Source organism: Phalaenopsis equestris, unplaced genomic scaffold, assembly GCF_001263595.1.
Source record: "Phalaenopsis equestris unplaced genomic scaffold, ASM126359v1 Scaffold000002, whole genome shotgun sequence".
In the NCBI taxonomy this organism is placed as follows: Eukaryota; Viridiplantae; Streptophyta; class Magnoliopsida; order Asparagales; family Orchidaceae; genus Phalaenopsis; species Phalaenopsis equestris.
This window is the reverse complement of record NW_018164444.1, coordinates 57,566,863-57,587,297: the sequence shown is the minus strand read 5'-3', so window position 1 is coordinate 57,587,297 and position 20,435 is coordinate 57,566,863. Positions and strand designations below refer to the sequence as shown.

At 32.5% G+C, this 20,435-nt stretch overlaps 2 protein-coding genes and 1 pseudogene across 4 annotated transcripts in view; 1 reads left to right on the top strand and 2 right to left on the bottom strand.

Moving 5' to 3' along the window:
* LOC110030365 (copper-transporting ATPase PAA1, chloroplastic-like) overlaps positions 1-13,362 on the top strand; it is a 39,080-nt gene extending 25,718 nt beyond the window's left edge. Inside the window, exons 4-5 of one of the 3 annotated variants that reach the window (XM_020733056.1) lie at positions 12,108-12,173; positions 13,243-13,362. In XM_020733056.1, coding sequence (XP_020588715.1) covers positions 12,108-12,139 — 32 coding nt within the window. In that variant the 3' untranslated portion in view covers positions 12,140-12,173; positions 13,243-13,362. Of the gene's footprint in view, positions 1-12,107; positions 12,447-12,477; positions 12,546-13,242 lie in introns of those variants that run through there. The other 2 variants (XM_020733048.1, XM_020733039.1) reach the window with 2 other exon arrangements.
* Positions 4,985-6,668, bottom strand: LOC110030355 (annotated as a pseudogene).
* Positions 13,363-19,476: 6,114 nt separating the features above from the next.
* On the bottom strand, positions 19,477-20,435 carry LOC110038171. The gene is made up of 2 exons (XM_020742944.1): positions 20,073-20,435; positions 19,477-19,983 (listed from the first exon to the last, which is right to left on the bottom strand). The coding sequence occupies exons 1-2, from the start codon at positions 20,304-20,306 to the stop codon at positions 19,666-19,668; spliced, it is 552 nt and encodes a 183-aa protein (XP_020598603.1). The 5' UTR covers positions 20,307-20,435; the 3' UTR covers positions 19,477-19,665.

Here is a 20,435-nt window from a genome sequence, read left to right as displayed (position 1 = left end):
AGCTTTTTGAATTTCATCTTTGTCCCACTTTTAGATAAAATAATCATCTTTTTCTTGTCATAAACACACTCTTCACAAAATCTAGATCTCTAGATTTAAAATTTCAAAGTTTGTTTTTAGAAATAAGAGACTTCATATCTTTTTAACTCATATGGTCGAACCTGCAGTGGCATGGGCCTACATCACCTTTTGTTCCAACAACACCAATAGATTTAAACATATCATCGTTATTACCTTTTTGGTCATCTTTTACGAATCACCAATAAAAGTAGTCACATACTCTGACCTTACAAGCTGGCTCACAAAAATCAAATTTCTTTTCAAACATTGAACATAACTTTTATTGAGCTTACAGACTGATGCATTTGACAATCTGATATCAACATCATCATTTCCAACAGTATTGCATGTCTTGTGTCTCCCAAATATACATTCGTTAGCTCACTTAGTTTTTAAACATCCTTTTGTTGGGCAAGCATGAAAAGAGGCACTTGAATCAGCTATTCATGATTCAGTTCTATCTAGGGATAAATTGAAGTCACCTAGGATTTCATCTGTGGAGATTGTTGTAAAGAGCTTTTTATTTGGAGCTTTGAAGTCCTTTTTGAAGTGATGTTTCTTCTCCCAGTTCCATCATTCACCTCTGCCTTTTTCTCTCTCTAATTTAGTCTTTCTTCTTCTTGATTTGAATCTTTCACTGCCTATGTTTTTATCCAGATTTCTTCCTCTGTTTTCAATATTTAGAGCAAAATTTAAAATTTCACCATTCGCCTTTTTACGAATTTCTTCCTTTAGCACTTATCTCACAATGTCATTAAATTTTAACTTCAAACTACCTGAAGAGTTGCCGCAGTGACTAGTCCATCCCAACTGTTTGACGATGAGGATAAAAGTAGCATTACCTTGACCTTGTCATCGAACTTGATACCAACAAAACACAATTGATTAGTTACAGCGCTGAAGTTATTCAGGTTTTTAACCACTGAATTATCATCAATCATCTTCATATTGAATAATCTTACTATCAAAAAGATTTTGTTTGAAGCCGAAGGTTTCTCATACATTCTTGTTAGTGCATGCATGAGATCAAAAATAATTTTCTCATCCACAATGTCAAAAGAAACAAATAAAGAAAGTGAAAAACATATCAAACTTAGTGTTGTTCGATCAATCATTTTCCATTTTTCTAAAGCCATTGATTATGACTTCTTGGTGATTCATTCACGTGACAAATATTATTTTCTTTTATACAATAAATCCTCAATTTGAATTTTCCAGAAAGCAAGGTTTGAATCATTGACATTCTCCACCTTGTACCTCACTTCATCGGCCATTGCTCCCACTCGAACTAAAGATCTTTAGAAAAACTCCTCCTCTAATACCATTTGTTGAGGAAAAAAAAAGTGGAAATGTGGAATACCGATTCGAGAGATCTGAGCAAAACTTAGAATAAAATCACAGAAAATAAAAAAACATAATAGCACCAAGATTTAACATGAAAAAATCTGAGAATAGCAAAGAACAACAGAGTCACACCACAGTAAGAAATGTACCATGAATAAATGAGGAAAAATATAAAAATTACGCTACAATCAGGTCTCTATAACTTGGAACCTTTGGGTCGCTTTTCTTTAACTTCGCACTAGAGAAATTGTGTAATCCTTCCTTCAACGCACATGCACTTCACACGCTTTCTTCTTGCAGCAAAAGACGAAATATAAAGTTCCAAATTGTATAAATTTGGTTACGAGCGCCTAGCCGCCACCCCCAAGAACTGAGTTCTCTGGCACACTTTTCTAGGGAACATTTTGAGCGCAGCGATGCCTTTTCTGGGAGTTGGTTTCTTGGCGCACTGTTTCTGGGCCACCCTACTGGCACTGGGTTCCTGCTGGCTCTAGCTGCCAAGCTCCAGGGCGCCTACCTAGGTGTTGGGCCCCCCACCCAGCCCAATCAAGCTCGACATATAACAAGTCAAAAGTATTAATGATTTACCAAAGCATATTAAAATACATGATATTCATAGATTTTATAGTTTGATTATTTTTAATAGATGATTCATTAAACGGTCTAGTACTGCCATGACTGGAATCACTCTATGTTTGAAGAAAAGGGAATCTAAATGGACTAAATCTGCTAACCATGCTTTTTCTGAGATCAAAGAATGACTTACAATTTCACAAATGCTCAATTGACTAAACTTTAATAAGATGTTCGATGTTCTTTATGTTGTGTCTGTTGTTGATACTGGATGATTGTCTAGTCACAAAGAACATACCATTACATTTCTTTGTGAGAAATTAACTAAAATAAAACAAGATTATTCAAATTATGATAGAGAGCTTTTTGTTATCATGCAAGCTCTTTGTTATTTTTAGCAGTTAACCATTGTTGAAAGAATTAGTAATATACTCTGATCAGTAAATTTCGAAACATTTGGGTTCCCAAAAGATGTTGGTACATATACATTTTATGCGAGTTTAGTTTTTGTAGGAGTATTCTTTTTATTCTAAGATATTATACTGAAATTGAGAATAAGCCTATTGATTTTTTAAGTAAAACTTATATTGTTCTACATACAATACAGATTAAGCTGACTGATTTTGATTGTATTAACAAGGTGCGTGTCACTTGTAAAGACTAAAGTAGTAAATAGGAGTTTGAGAGATCCATTATGTTATCTAATAAAGGATCATGGATTGAGGAGAGTTTTGATATTATCCATGTCTGAATTTGCACGAAGTCATATGTGATTATGACTACTAGTATGAATACATTATAGATTGTTTGAGAGTTTCAAGTCTATAAATCTTGTTGACCTTCCTGTGGATTCTAAGCCTAATACATTTGTTCAATCATTAATATAAAATATAAATGACTTGCATGAAGTTATCCATATAAATTGGCTACTAATGGTGATAATTGCATGCTTTGTATTTATTTGAGCATGAGATATGTAGATTTAAAGCTAATGATAAAGTTACGGTGCATTAGAATTCTGAAAGGCTTTCATTGGGAATCTTTAAACAATAAAATGTGAGAAAGACATGGCCATTTAGATTGTTTCAACATATTGGAACTATTGTTCCTTTTATATTAAACATTTTAAGAAAAATGTGGTTGTATGTCTTGTTTTATCTTATTTTATATGCTCGCTATCAATTATTTTGATTATTCTCTCTTTTCATCTATACATAAATGCACATCTAGTCCTCTTCTATATACTTTCCTATAGTTTGTTCTATATTGCGATGAATCATTGATTAGTTTGTAGGAAGCATCGAAGTTATCTCTTCATTTGCTTGATGAATATTACACTAAATTTATTGAAGCCAATGTCCAAGTCAAGCAGATTGGATGAGAATATATATGTTTATTCTTGTTAAAAGTGTCGCATCAAGTAAAAATTTGTGCAACTCTATTTAATTTCATTTTGTTTGTAGTTGGAATTTGCCTGCAATGATTTTCTTGAGAATGGAGTCATTTGTTCCCTCATGATATATTAGTCCATGATTTGCAATAAGATTAAATTGGTTTGATTCTTGGTTGCATTCAAGTTCAATTTAAGAAATTTAAGGGCTGATATCAAAGATGGCTCTTCTTTTGGTTATTTCAACGAAGGTTATCTATTCAAATGCGTGTTCTTCATGGGGCTTTGGTGGCATGCCTTTTTTGGGCTTCTTTGTGGTTTTTATCTACATTTTATGTTGAGGCATTACTTATAAGATGCCTATTACAATCACAGGCTATACCTTGTGTGTGTAATTTCTATGCTTTAGATTTTATTTGCTTGCTCTAATTACTAGAACTAAATGATAATATGACACTAAATAGGACGCAATGAGAAAAATGATTCATGTAGCCGACCCTACATAGTGGGATTAAGGCTTGTTTTTGTTGTTGTTGCTCTAACTACTATTTTTTTTTATCAGATTTAAAATGGGCATTTATATGCATGCCACACAATTCTTGTGCATTTACATATCGAATGCATATACTTTTATATTTGCATGCATAGCACTTAAGTCTTTAATATCACATCAGTAATATCACTATTACTTCTTAAAATTTAATTTCATCTTTTTCGTGCATATGTTTATTATCACAAAGTGTTATAAATGTAGATATGAAAGTTTAGGTGCTAGATATATAAATGTATAGGAATTGTGTGCTATTTATATAAATTGCTCAATTGAAAAATATGAACATGATGTTTATGAAATTAGATTGGGCTAATCTTATGCCAACCGCATCTATTAAAATAGGATTGAGGAGTGTAAATAGACATTTCGAGTGACATAATTTGACAACTTTGATTGAATAATTTTTCTTTTCTTTTGGATTTCAATTTTATTTGTTCAAGTTAGATTAGTTATTTTTGGAGCACGGGCAATTGCAACTACGACCTGAATCTTGTTAGTCATTTCCATATATTGATGTGACGTTTGAATTTTTTACTATAGTAATTTCTTTGATTATTCAATATGTTGAAATTCAAAATAATGTGGGATAAAATAGAGTATATTTATTGATATGAAAGGAGGTATAAATAACCCTTTCGTGAATCTAGAATAGGAAAGATAATTAAAAAAATAACATGAAAGAAAAGATATATCACCTAATATCTTTAATTAATCAATCCATATTTATTATTTGGATGTAAAGGAAAGTCCAAAATAGGGAAGAGAATAAATCCAATCAAAGGAAATAAATCTAAAATAGTAAAGGAAATAAAATTATATTGGAAATAAATCTAACCTCATAATTTTCAATAGAAATAAATCATTTCCTAAGATAACTTTTAATACTCTCTCTCAACTTGAAACATAGTTTAAGACCATGTTCAACTTTGATTTGAAAACATCAAACAATGGGTGAGGGAAATCCCATGAAGTAGAACTTGAATTTTTCAATCCGTACTACGATTGTTTTTAACTGCAATTCCTGCTGTGCCTATCGGTAGGCAGAGCATGTAATGTTGCAGGGTAGTTTGTAGGGAAGTAGACAACCTGCAGCTGCCTTTGACTACAGTTCCTGCAGTGTCTGTAGGTAGATCAAAGGCTCATATAGGGGAGTTTGCAGGGAAGTAGACAAACTGCAGAAAAAACTAATTTCTAGTTGACTGTGGTTGTCTTTGACGGAAGGCTCCTACAGGACATGCTGCAGGGGAGTTTGTAGAGAAGTTGACAACCTGCAAGAGAAATGTACAAGGTATGATTTACAAAGAAAAAAAGGAAAAAAAGGAAAAAGCTTCAGAGGAAGGCTTGTTATAGGAAAGGCTTTAGAGGAAAGTCTGTTATAGGAAAAAAACTTCAGAGAAGGGTCTTATACAGATAAAAACTCAGTTGGAGGGTCAGCTGTAGGAAAAATTCCGAAAGAGGGTCCGATGAAGACCTACTGCAAGAAAAAGCTCCGGAGGGTCGAATAAAGGAAAATCTGTGGAGGAGGGTATGCTACAAGAAAAGCTCTGGTGGTAGGCATTGCTGCAGGAAAAGCCCCAGAGGTGGGCATGCAACAAGATACTTCCGATTGTAGAGAGAGTTTCAGTGTCTGAGAAGGACCTGCATGGATTTTTTGGGCAGCAGGTAAGAAACGATTGAGCCCTCACCATCATACCAATGCACAAAAGAATTCTTCGAATACATAAGATCAAACTTATGATCGATGCGAGAGAACACATCTGCGATGTTAGTGGAGTTAGATATCGTGCAAACCCGCCTCTGCACCTTAGAAAGGTCGTCACCAGGAACAATAGTAGGTGGCATGTAATTAATGAGACACTTAAAGCCAGTCAAGCACCAGTCAACAAACAGCAGGGTGCGCTTGCCCTTGATGGTGGCAACAACAACATTAACATCCTTGGGCACATCTGCCCGATAGATTATCACCATGCCATGTACTTGCCATGTTGAGGATCATAATTGGCCGTCATGGAGGATGGCCTAAAAGCACTTATGGTGATTTCCGCAACAGAGAGTTGCTTGTAATAGGTTCTCTCAGCTGAGATAATATGAGCGTAACGATGAAATTATGAAGTGGATCTGTGGGTATGGACAAGGTTAGTCTGGAGCTCAATCACATCCACATTCAGTGCGCCATCAAACCTAAGGGAGGCAGTGAGGGATGAAATCATCATTCCTAGGATGCCACCGACCGCATTCATCGTGGCGTTGTGGTTGAACAAGACTCTAAAAGCAGCAAATCCAAATAAATAGCCAGTGAACATCACCACCACAACATGCGGGCCAAAGTCTATCTAATCTTTATGGGAAGTAAAGGGCTCCACTACTTCCTTGGAGTGATGTCCTTCACAAGTTCATACTATTCCTTCCTCTCCATCATATCCAAAAGCTTCCTCAGTCTCTCCTTTAACTCCATTCTCTTCTCCATGGGTTTGGGACTAGAGATGAGGAATTCAGAATCGAAGAAAATGGTGGTTATGGAGGACCTCGCCTCAACTAGGAGAGCGGACCAGACGGAGCTGTGGGAACAATAAGGGTTGGAACTCTGAGAAGACAGATTGGAGGCAAGATCTTGGAGCTCAGCAAAGAGGTGTTGCTCATCATCCACAACAACTGGAAGGAACGCTCGAATTGACGCGTTGTTCTGCACGACTAGCTACGTGATTGTTGAGCCGACAAAGGGAGAATTTGTCCCTCTGGCCATTCGTAAAAAAGATGCCTTTCGCTGCTCTCAATACAATGATTTTGAAGGGAACTACACAATTTGCGTTGATTGATTGGGAGGGCTGCCCATAGGGAATAGTTAATGTGTGGACAGTTCTGGGACAACAAGTAGGATTGGGGAGATAAAGCGTCCCTCCCTTCCTACAGGTAGAGTGGCAGGAAGGGAGTCCGACGGCTCTAGAGGGAGGAATTGTTGCTGGGGTAGGAAATTTGACTCTGATATCATGTTGAAATTCAGAATAATGCGGAATAAAGCAGAATAATTTTGTTGATATGAAAAGAGGTATAAATAGCCCTTGTATGAACCTTAGAATTCGAAATACAGTAAAAGGGAATAGATTTAATTGATCTCATTTGTTCCTATTGGATTAAGTTTGGGTTAAAAGGGGTCCATCCTAGTTCAATAGTCAACTATGATCAACTAAACTTTATTTTGGCAATATTTACTTCAAAAGTGTGTCATCAATAAAACCTTCTATAATGTAGTGTTTTATAGTCTAGGGTTTTAATGCCAATATAAATGTTGAATTTTTGCTTTATCATGTTTATTTGAATTATTTTGCCTTTTAGACCTAATTATTTTATTAGGGTTGTTCTTGTCAATGTGATTAAGTTTATTTATAATTTATTAGAAATTCATGAGCAATTTATTATTAGAATTTTCTGCATTCATAAATGTGCTAATTTTGATTCATGAAAGATAATTTATGGAATGAATAAAATTCATATTGCTAAACTCGGAGTTTTTTCTTCATTTATTATGGAATTTTGATTATTTGATCATATAAGTTCTAAAACTCTTCTGGGAGAGAGAATCTCTTTGCTCAAGCATAAGCTTTGTTAAAGATTTTTTTTTTTTTTAATATTTTCAGCTTTTGACTGCTTATAATATATTTTTAAATTTTTAAAGCGATCTTGCATTAATAAACTTAGTTATAATTTTATAAAACACTATGTCTCTATTGTTATATCTTATTGCAGAATACTCTAGAGGCAATATTTATTTTAACGTTTCTATTTATTACTATTTATTACAGGATGATTTACATACATGCCACTCAATTCTTTTATATTTACATATCTAACACCTAAACTTTAAATTTTATATACATGACACTTCCCCATACATTAAAAAGGTGGATATCACTTTTTAAAAGTTAAAATGGGTGCAGTTTTTATGTGATTTGAAAGATTTGGGTGGTATATACATGTAATAATTAAAGTTTAGGTGTTAGATATGTAAATTAATAAGAATTATGTGGTATGTATGTAAATGTCCTAGGACATCAAATCTACTTAAACGTAGGACTCGTATGTTCTTGTAATACTAATGATGTGCTATCAATTTTGCATTACCAAACACTCTCATCGCTAAGTCCCATGCCCCGAATGTGAAAAGTAAAGGGTTGTGTTAGGTAGCCGATAGCCAACATAAAATTTGTCGAAAATCATGAAATGAATCATTTAGATCCTTGTGTAAATGCTAGGTTGTTCCCTGAAAGCGACGTATTGTATGACCTTAATACAGTGAGATGTGTGCAAGCACATTTACATCGGCGTATGGGTGTAGTGTCAAATAAGCAAGGGTTCTTACATTACGGACGGATGCTGTTAAAAAAGCAAGTTAATGGAATTAGTTGATATTGCGGTTCATAGGAAGATAAATTTCTTATGTATTCAAGAAACTAAATGAGTTGAAAAAAAAATTAAGGAGATTAATAGCTTAGGTTTTAAACTTTAATATTCAGGTATGACACACTAGAAATTGTATAGTTGTAATTATAGATAAGAGTTTGAAAGATAATATTATAAATATTAATAGTATTTGAGATAGAATTATAGCCCTTAAAATTGTTGTTGATACTAAGTTTTTTAATGTTATAAGTTTTCATGCTCCTCAAGTAAATTTAGATATAGATTCTAAGAAAAATTATAGAATGACCTAGATGAATTAATACAAATGATATCTCTTAAAAAAGAATTTTAATTGGAGGAGATTTAAATAGATATGTTGGTAGAGTTGTAGAAGATTTTAGAAATATTCAAGGTGACGACGATTCTGGAGTGATTAATGAAGAAGTTATAGTCATATTAGATTTTATTTTAGTGTATGATTTTGTTGTTGATAATACTTTCTTTAAGAAAAGAGATAAGCATATTATTACTTATAAGAATGGATCTAATTAAACTCAAGTTGATTATTTTTATATGCGAATAAGAGATCATCGAGAAAGTAAAAATTGTAAGTTTATTTCAAGTGAGAATTTAAGTACTCAAAATCGACTATTAGTTCTGGATTTTAAGATAAACAGTTGTAAGATAAATAATACTAAAAATCATTGTCATGGAATTAAATGAGAGCACCTAAAAAACATAAATAAAATTATTTTTATAAGTGAACTTCACGATTTCAAGATTTCGGATGTTCATGAAGAAGCAAATTCTATGTGAGATACAGTAACAGACACTATTAAACACGTGACAAAAGTTGTACTTGGAGAATTAAAAGGAAAAGTTTCTATAAGTAAAAATTGTTGGTGGTGGAATAGTATTATGTAAGAAAATATAAAATATAAGAAGTTGCGTTATAAAAATTTGTTTAAATATAAAAGTTTAAAAAACTGAAAAAAATATAAAGTGACCTGCAGAGAGTCTAAAAGAATAATTTATAATGCTAAAATTTCTGCTTTTAGTGATCTTTATATTAAATTAGATGCTAAAGTGGGTGAAACTATATATATAAATTAGCCAAACAATGAGAAAATAATAGTAAAGATTTAGTTTAAGTAAAGTGTATCAAATTTGAAAATCAAAAAATGCTTTTCTTAAAAGAATATATTCAACATAGGTGAGTGAGCTATTTAGATAAACTTCTTAATGAAGTTTTTAAAAATATGACGATCTTAGTGATCTTAATATCGTTAATAATAATAAAATGTTTTTTTTTCATAGTCGCAATAGTAGAAAAGAAGTTAATAAGGCTTTAAAGAGAATCAAGGGTGGAAAATCAAGACATGATGGTACCCCATTTGAAGTGTGGAAATATTTAGGAGATTTGGGAGTTTATTGTCCTACTAAACTCTTAATATTATTTTACAAACTAAAAATATGCCTGTGGAGTGGAGGAAGAGTATTTTTGTCCTCATTTTTAAGAATAAAAGGGATGTACAAGAATGTGCAAATTATAAAGGAATTAAGTTGATGTGCATACTTCAAAATTATGAGAGAAGGTAATTGAACATAGGTTAAGACGTGTTACAAAGATCTCTCATAATCAGTTTAGATTTATGTTGTATAAAGATTTCCAATAATCAGTTTGGATTTATGTCTTGCTGGTCTACTATAGAACCTATACATTTATTGAGAAGCTTGATGGAGAAGTACAGATAAGGTTTTTTTTTTTATTTAGAAAAAATTTACGATAAGGTTTCAAGAGAAGTCTTTTGGGGAGTTTTAGAGAATAAAGGTGTTGATATGATTTTTATTTAAGTCTTTAAAGATATGTATACTAGAGTTGTTACTTGTGTTTGAACGGAAGGAGGATTGACCAAGTATTTTCTTCTTTTAGTTGGATTACATCAGGGATCGGCTTTATGCCTATATCTTTTGCTTTAGTTATGAATGCTCTTACTAGACATTTACAGAAGGATGTACCTTGGTGTATGTTTTTCGCTGATGATATCCTTCTTGTGGATAAGATTAGAGAATTTGTTCTCGAAAAACTTGAATTATGGTCTACATTGGAGTTTGAAAGCCTTCATTTGAGTAGAACTTAAATCGAGTACATAGAATATAATTTTAGTAGTTGTAGCTCTAATGACAGAGTTATAACTATGGGTGATTATATCATTAAAAGCTGTGAACATTTTAGATATATCGGATCTATTAATTGATTTCAAGTGAGGGTGATATAGATGGGGATGTTATTAATAGATTTCAAGTTGGTTGGTTGAAGTGGAGGAATGCATCGGGCCTATTGTGTGCTAGAAATGTACCACTTAGACTGAAAGGAAAATTTTATAAAATGTTGGTGAGACCTGTGTGCTTTATGGCTAGAATGTTGGCCTTTAAAAGAGAAGCATAAAATAAAGTTAAGTGTTGCTAAGATGAGAATGCTTAGGTGGATGAGTGACTTGACACTTGGAAACAAAATGCGAAATGAATATATTCTTGATAGGGTTGGTGTAGCTCTAGTGGCGGACAAGATTAGAGAGATTCATCTTAGATGGATTAGTCACATTAAACATCTACTATCTGATAATCCAGTTAGGAGTGTAGATGTTTTAGATTCGAAGGCAGAGGTAGACCTAAAAACACTTGGGCATATTGTATAAAAATGATCTTCATTCATTAGAATTAAATGAAAATGACACTTAATAGGATGCAATGGAGAAAAAAAAAATTTTGTATGTGGCCCCACTTAGTGGGATAAATGCTTCTTGTTGTTGTTGTGCACCCAAATTTTACCCTGTTTATCCTGAGACCATTGTAAATATTTTCTCCGTTATTTTAACATTTTTTTTTGGGTGGTGATTCTCACGTTTAAAATCATGTCATCTACAATTGTTGTATATATCAAGAAACTTTCATTGTGAACATCTGTTTTAACCTTCTCCATGTCTACTGCATAAAGATATAGAATTCTTGTCAATCTTTGATATAATTTCTTATCATTAAAAAATATTTGATCTCTCCACAACTGTCGCTACTGCTAGCAATGATTATTATCCATACCTTTAATAATTTTAGAATACTTTTGATAATTTTTTAGGGTTATATATATATATATATATATATATATATATATTTGAAACAACAACAATGACGACAATAAGCCTTTATCCCACCAATTGGGAATCACATGCCTGTTTCATTATCAATTAAAAACATTTGAATTTTCTTTTGTTCTCTAGACATTTTTATTTTTTTTTATCCTACGCACAAAAACGACTTTCTTGAAGGATTTTCCTAGAATAAAATTTAATTTGTTTTTTTATTTTCTTTCAGCCCGAGTTTCGTTGTTCCATTGCTTAATTTAATAACTTATATATTCAAATCTATTATCGTAATCAATCTTGATTATCTCAATTATTTGTAAATTCTAATGCGAAAATATTTTTTCTTGAATCATTTGGGGCCCTCTTGGGCTTCAAGATTCTACTAAAAAGATTTGAAAGTCAGGCTACTTTTATACCTCCCATTTCCCATAACTTTCAATCTAAATATGCATCTTTTAGACCTGAGTCCTCTAACTTTATGCATCTTAAAATTTACGCAATTTAATTTAATTTTGAAATTGTATGGAAGTTTTAGAACGTTAGAAAATGCTCATTCTCTTAAAGCTAATTAGAAAATCCATTATTGAATACCTGTAGAAAAAAATTCAGTGTCCTAAATTATTAATTTTGTGTTTTCCATTGGCAGGTCAAGGAAATGCGATTGAGAAAGGAATTTGAATACTTCCCTTGTCTGAAAAATGGCTTCTTTCGGGTATTCTGCGCTAATTTTATTTGTAGTTCTACATATGTTAGGAAGGGTCATTAGCTCAAATCATCTTTGTTCCACTTCAGGAATGTTTTTTGTTCTATAATTGCTCCAAGTTAGCATGTTTTTACTAGTTCATAAGGAAAAAACCAATTAACATGATCCTGAACTTCCTTAAACCTCATGAATGTGGTTTCTTCCAGCAATTTGTTCCCAAAATTAACATCTATAATATTTGAACCATTTTGCTGCATAGCTGAATCTTTCCTGACTGCTGAAACCGCTGGCCTTATAGCTTTGTTTGATGCAGGATAATAATGGCTGTCAAGTGGCATATACAAATTTAATTTCAACTTGTTCTAATTATTTTATCATATGTAATAAGAATATTGTATTTTCTTGAAAGATTTACATGCATATCACTCAGTTCTTATGTCTAAAAATTAAAGTTTAGGTGTTGACATGTAAATACCTAAGAATTTGGTGTTATGTATGTAAATGCCCCATAAAATTATTATGAAAAAACATTCCCTACTCAGTCCTAAGAGTTCTGCTGAAAAAATTAGTTTGTCAGAATAATTTCTAAAAAACAGTAAGAAAGATATAACCACATGGATTAGTGGCAGCTTTCCGGATGCGGGCATCTGTTCCCAGACAGACCCTTATTTAAGTTTTGGTTGCAGGCTCTGTAGATTTTATTAGTCGATATAATGGCATCAATTCAGCAGAGTTGAATGATAATGAATTGTTGATGTAGATCTTATTTAGTGAAAATAAATGAAGTGCGCTATTAATCGTCGGCGGAGCCACAAAATTCTAAAGATTAGTCATGGAATCACCGTTACTCTTTTGATAATATATTTCATCAAGATTCTGTCCCAAGAATTTACACAGTTTTTCAGGGAAATGATTTAAACTTGCCTAGAGATGTTTTTTGATAAATTATTGCTTGCAAGTTATACGTGATGTGATTACACAATAAATTCCTTTATGGATTTAATGATGATTCTAAATCTTATTGAGCGTCATCAACAAATTTTATTATCTGACACAAATCTCAAGACATTTGGCACAGGTTTCCAGGCATTTTCTGAGCAAATTTCATTCTGTTTCAATGAAAAAAAATCATCCAGAGCTCCTATTCGAGCAAACTTACAATCTAACCCACCCACTCGATAAGATGAATCTAATCATTGAACCACATTTGAAGGATTTGGGCAGTCAATTGAAGGGTCAAATAAACTTCAATTTTGACATGTCTATAGTCAAATTGAGTGTCTCAACGAGAGGATACCAACGAGTCTGAGCTCCCTTAATTTTGAGGTTAATAAGGTCATTATATCATCAAAAAAACCCTCAAATAATCAAAGGAAATAAGCATGAGTCGTTCGATTGGATGGTTGTGTTGGTTATTTGCCAAATAAATGAAGTGCCCCTCTTGGAATCTATAAATTGTACCCCACTCTTCACAGGAGGGGAGATGGGGTGGGGGAGAAGAAATAGAAGAAAGAGAATGAGAATTAGCTAATTTCCAGTGTTGTTTTGGACTGAGACCCGACGATAACTTCTGGTCTCCGTGGTTGCTAACCACCATCAAACCCACTCATCAGTAGTCGTCAACCATCGTCGACTGCCCATGCTCGTCGTAGTTGGTGGACTTTGTTGTGTGATGAAGTATGTCTAATACTCTGCAGCGGACTACATTAAATATGGTGGATTAAAGACTCAGTATAACATTCAAAATACAACGAATATTTTTGTGTATTGTGTATGGACAAACATTGTGTTTGATGTATCATTGTGATCCTTTTCAGTTTTGAGATAAAGAGCCTACTTTTGTACTTGCAATCTTATAGTGGATCACATTTTAACTGTGCTAGATCTCTTCATTGTTTCTTTTTATAGAGTTACGTAAAAAGTCGCGCTGCCTTCTTTTGCTATTTTTTTCTTATCTATTTTAAATTATCACTTACTAAATTTTCTGACACGTGACACTTATGAATATTATGATGATGTAAAACCTAATCTTCACATTCATCACAATTTTAAGATGATTACATGGAGTATGTCAATTATCATTTTTCTAAAACTGTATCTCCACATCAACACTGGCATTAGAAGTATTGTGATCTGACACCTTGGATCAATTGCAAACTATAGCTTGTTTCACATAAACACATTATATTTGGTTCCGTAGCTTTAGCAAAGCATGCAAATGGTCAAATCTCAACTGAAGAAATGTCTGGCTCTTACCCGCAATATAATAGTTGAGCGTACAGTTTCTCACCATAAAATCGTTGGCTCGAAAACATTGTGCTAGTGATGTTTGTATCAAAGCACCCTCCCAAAAGTAAAAGTTCATGAAGTTGATGAGTATTCTAAGATGATAAACATGGTGCGGATCAAATTGAAAGAATTGGACCATATCATAATATTGATATTGAGCCAACAAATGCTTTTTTCATTTTTCATTGAAACAACAAATGACTTTTGGCATGATTTACAGGAATACCACACAATTCTTTTGTATTTACATATCTAACATCTAAACATTAAATTTTACATTTATATCACCCAAATCTTTCATCTTGCATGAAAGCTACCACCATTCTAACTTTTAAAAGTGAAGTACACCTTTTAGTACGTAGGGAAGGTTGCGGCATGATGTAAAAATTGATGTTTAGGTGTTAGAAATGTAAATACATAAGAATTGTGGGCTGTGTATGTAAATCTTCTTAATTTTTAGGTGACGCATCCTATCATATTCAATTTGACTTGTGTATAGTGTTGTTGAATGATGATTTTCCTCTTATCGTCCATGACAGTGTTATGGGTGCCGACTAATTCAATTGATAATAGTTTTAATGCTGTCAAAGTTTTGAATTTAATTTTCATCAAAATCATAATAAAATTCCTTGTGTATTTATTATTATTATTATTATTATTATTATTATTATCATTATTATTATTATTATTATTATTATTTATTTTTTATGTATCATTTCACTTCTTGAGTGGGCCCTATATTTGCAATGTGTGCTTGCATTTTTAATTAAATTCACTCAAATATATATTTTTTTTTACATTCATGAACAACATGTATATTTATTAAATGCATGATATTAAAGTAAAATAGGTTTATGATGAACTCCTATATACATTCATGAACAAATAAATTATTAAATGCATGATATTAGAGTTTATGGTTAACTCCAATATTGTAATTGAAATTTGTTTAATGTTGATATATTAATATTTATTTATTGTTCTTTTATCTAAGGCAAGTATTTAGGTTAATGTTTTCCTTTTTATTTTATTATTATTTTTTTAAAATTTTTAATAGTCTGCTTTGTTGATTTGATGTTTTATTATGTTTGGTGAGATGAGTTAGGATATGGTTATTTTTGGGGTTGGTTGGGATCACTTTTATTTTTTTATTTTTTATTTTTTATTTTTTATTATTTTATTTTTATTTTATTTATGTTTTGTTTTAAAGTAAAATAGGTTTGGCATGTATAATTAGGACATGACTCTTTTTAAAGTACTAAAAATGCCTAAAAGTTGTTATGAGTGTTCTTAAAATTATATTGATTTATTTTTAAGAAAAAATTGAAAAACATGTAAAAGATACATTAAATAAATATGTTTTAAAAGTAAAGCTATTTTACTTTTAATTTCTAGATGCATTAAAACAAAATGAATGATGCATAAGTGATAGAATTGTATTAAGAATATTTTAAAGTTGTTTGGTTTGAAATAAAATAGATATATGACTTAATTTTTTTTTTTTTTTGTTTTAAGCATAATGAAAATAATTTATTTTAAAATAGGTGAGATTTTTCTAAATTAATCAGCGCAGTGGTGGCGTCGGTGGCAGTGGTCAAAAGTGTTGGCGGCGGTAGTCAAAGTTGTCAATGGGGATGGCCGAAGGGGACCGGAAAGTGGTGGTTTTCAGCCGCTGGCGATGGGACGATGTTGGCCAGCAACTGTAATGATTTGCGGGTGGTTGGACGTGATGACAAGCAGAGGGAGGCAGGTGGCAGATGGTTGGCGATAATCGAGGGCAGTTTGCATCTGGCGGCGGCAGTGACCGGAGGTAACTACGGCCGTGGGTGGCGGTGGTGGATGGTCGAGGGTGTCTTTAGGCCAGTGGTATGTGATGGGTGCTCGGTGGCTAGAAGTGTCGGTTAGTGGTCGAAGGTGATGGTAGCGAGTGGCCAGCAAACTGTTGCTACTAACAACGGTGTTTATTTTAAATTTAATCAAATCCATCAAAATCTAAATACACTGAAAATGAAGGAATCATTTCTAAATTCTCTCATATTTTACATTGAATTTAAAATTTTTCATAGCAAATGCATGAAATCTTAAAAGCGGTGCAGCCAACCAAACAATCACCTTCATTTATGACAAATAGTTAGATGTTAATTTTTAATTTCATTTAATTGCTTGCTCATTTAGATCCATAAAATTATTTATTAATATAATAATTACAATATTTATTCCTTTATGATTTTACTTATTAGCTCATTAATTACTAATCTGACTAATTTAGATGAACCATGTAAAAGCTAAATTTAATCATAGACGATGCTAAACAAGCCAAATAGAGTTTTATATCTAAAGCCCGGGTCAAACAAACTCAACATGAACTTGAACAGCTTGTATAATCAAATCAAATTTGGTCCATGTTGTGATAGGCTCAGCCAGTTCAAATGTGTAAAATAATAATAATAATAATAATAATAATAAAGTTATTGCAAAAAAATGTTGATATAACTAAAAAGAAAAGTTATTTTGAAATTAATTTCTCATATTATATACATATATTTTAATACTTGATTTATACTATATATTAATCTATACATTAGTTATTGATACTATGTATATAGTCAAAATAGAAGTTACATCTTATAGAATAATTTATATAAATTTTATTTAGGCATTGACACTTCATCAACAAATTTAATACGGGGCGCGGATTTCTAAATGCTTGGTGCAAATTTTAGGGCAATTAACATGAATCTAGAGTATTTTTTGAGTAAGAAGTGCTCGAGTTTTAATTAAAATTTATCGAGGATTTTGACTTCAATAAACATACAGTCAAACTAACCGACTCAATGAGATGGACTCAACGGTACCAAAATTAGTCAAATTTGTGTCAAATCAAATCTTTAAATCATTTTTGGAAGCTTTCAATTCACAATTAGAACATCAAACATATTCTAAATTCGACATGTTCATTGTCAAATCGAGCGTCTCAACAAGAAGAATCTAACAATCTCAAGATCACTTAATTATGTCATCAATAAAACACTTAAATGCCCACAAAACACCGTCTAATAGTTGGAACCTTCTCGATCCTTACGAACATGGTGATCCAAATTCTTTTCTTATTTGTAACATGGACTCTACAAATATTAATCTACTCTCCTCTTGAAAAGAGACTTAAAACTTCGAGCGAGAGAAAGATCAAAGCCTAGAGAGGGGTTTTTCAAATCAAAATAAGGTATTTTAATAGGAAAAACGGTTTTATAAAAAAAAATATTAAAGAAAAAATCCATAAAATCACGATTTACATATTATATAAGTAACTTTATAAGAATATTAGGTATGTTTGTAAATTTCTCTACTTTTTTTTTTTTTTTTTTTTTTTTTTATAAAAAAAAATTCTAATGCTGCATCTTATGTCTCATAATTTTTTTACCAACAGTGTCCAAAAAATTATAAAATTTGGGTTGTCTATATGCATTCTTGAGGTGACACTAAAAGATTAAATTTGTTCCCCTAGCCCAAAAAATATATTCATCCGAGAACTGCATTTTATCTTTATGGTAAGTCATAATTGCTTTCTTTATAAGTCAAATCTCTTTAGATTTTCGCCGCATAGAAAGAGATATTAATTGGAGTTATTAGATCATTTTGGAGTTAGTTTCATATGTGCTATATGAATCTGCATGATTTGAAATGTTGCATTTATAAAATGGGTTATGAAATATGACTCAAAACTTGATTGATCTAAATATGTTGGAAAAAATCTTGCCCTGTCAAGAATCCTTTAAGAAATTCCAAGAACACCTGAAAGAAAACCTTCCAAAGAATTCTAGTGGATTGAGTTAGATGATAAAAAACTGAATATCAGAATTGCCAAATAAAATCTGCTGCACTCCCACGAACCGAAGGAGTGTAGCCCAGAAACTTTGACTGTCGTGGAACACCTTGCTGCGGCCAACAAGAATAGGATTGCTGAACTTCTTGCTGCAGGCCAACAAGAGCCTCTCCTGGACTGTTCTTGCCGAATAAGCACCTGCAACTAGGAAGGAAAGATAAGTGTCGAGTTCCCTTGCAGAACTTCTAGACGTCTCTTCCTCCCTACTGCGGTTCTTGGATGTCGAAGGAGATGGAGACAGCAACAAGCAAGAAATAGGGAAAAATAGAAAGAAAAGTGCAAGAAATGAAATGCGACAAGGAACAAGAACGCAAACACAATAAGATTTACGTGGTTCGGTCATTTGACCTACATCTACAGAGGGAATCTATACCAAAATTCACTAGCACAAAGGAAGAATTACAGTCTCATTACATCGAGAAATCACAAAGTCTCTCTAGATCTCTCTCTCTACAAGACCTCTCCCTCAATTCTAAAGCCTCTCCAAGATCTTCCTCTCCTTGCTAAATTTTCCTTCTCTCCAATTCTTGAGCAGAATTTTCTTTTCTCCTTGTGATCATCCCATCCCTCAAGACCCCTCATCTATTTATAGATAGATGATGCCTTCCAAGAGGCATGAAAAATTACAAGTGTGTCATTTATGTCATAAATAAGAGTCATGAATAAACAACAAAATCCAATCCAAATAATCCGTTTAACATAATTCGATTCATATGGGCCAAAAAGATACATTTTTCATGTCAAATTCGGATTTTTAGATCAAATTAAACTTAAATTTGTGTCAAATTTGAACTTTATTGTTCATCTCCACTTAATAAAAATAATAAATGGGTCAACATTGTAGACATAAATTTGAGCAAAATAAAATAAAATATTTCTTTGAGAATATTTGAAATTAAATTAAAGTCAGAAAATAGAAACACAGTATTATTAAAAGTATATATATATATATATTCACCTAATTTCCGCATTCACCTAATTTCCGCATCTCCTTTTTATTTATAAAATAATAAGCAAAATAATTTAAATAATTATAAGAATTATCCTTTGAACTAAAAAAAATCTTACAGCTCTGTAAAAGGTACTTTAAACCTAATATAAATCAAATCAGAAATACTCAACCAATCTCCCCTCTCAACCCCCAAACCGCCAAAAACATAAATAAAAATCAAAGTAATACAAAAATATATTTTATATTTCTAAACTTTGCATAATACTGCTTACATTAATCTCAACTATTCACAAAACTACATAATTTTCTTACTACTGCATACAGACTAAGTACTCATCTGTGTACTTCAACTTCTCCATCAGAACCAGACAATTCTGCTAATCCACGCGACTTAAAAACCTCACCTTTGGATTACTTCCCAACCCCTGCGGCGGCGCAAACTTACAGTTCGGACACAAAGGCGTCGCCTTGCTCATCATCACCAACATGTAACATCTCGCACACACTATCGCCATCATTTCTTTCTCATCCGCACTCTGCTCAGTTTCAACGCCAAGGATTTCAGGTGCTTCTCTCATGAGATTCAGCTCCAGGTCCAAGTTTGGACGACGACACCTATGAGTTTCCCGGCTCGATCGTGGGTCTTTAAAAGTCCTCGCTTTAGTCATGGTGTTGTAAAAATATATCTCTCCCGACTTCAAAAGTAAATTTTTTTTTTCACAAAGATGATAAATTTCTGAAACAGAGATTAAGATTAAAGATGAAGATATAAAAAAGGTGATACCTTGATGTCCAGACATCGCTGCCATTCTAGGGGTAAGGGAGTGTCGAGATTGAGCTCGATGAAAGATTCAAGCTTTGGTGATTGGGTTTTCCAAAGTTTGGGCCTTTTTATCAGCTTGAATCCTGCTTTATCTTCTGCTGATACTTCTTCTTCTTCTTCTTCTCTGTTTCTCTTCTGATTGGAGCGAAAAGTGTTGTTTTCCTTCATGGAGAGAGATAGTTGAAGGGAAACCATGAGGAGGGAGGGGATTGTGTTGTGTGTAAGTTTTTCTCAACTTTGTTTCAGTCTGCTCCGTTCCATGGAGTTTTGGGTGTTTTTATAGTGCTGCGGAGGCTTCAGTTCGTATTTAGGAGAAGAACAGAG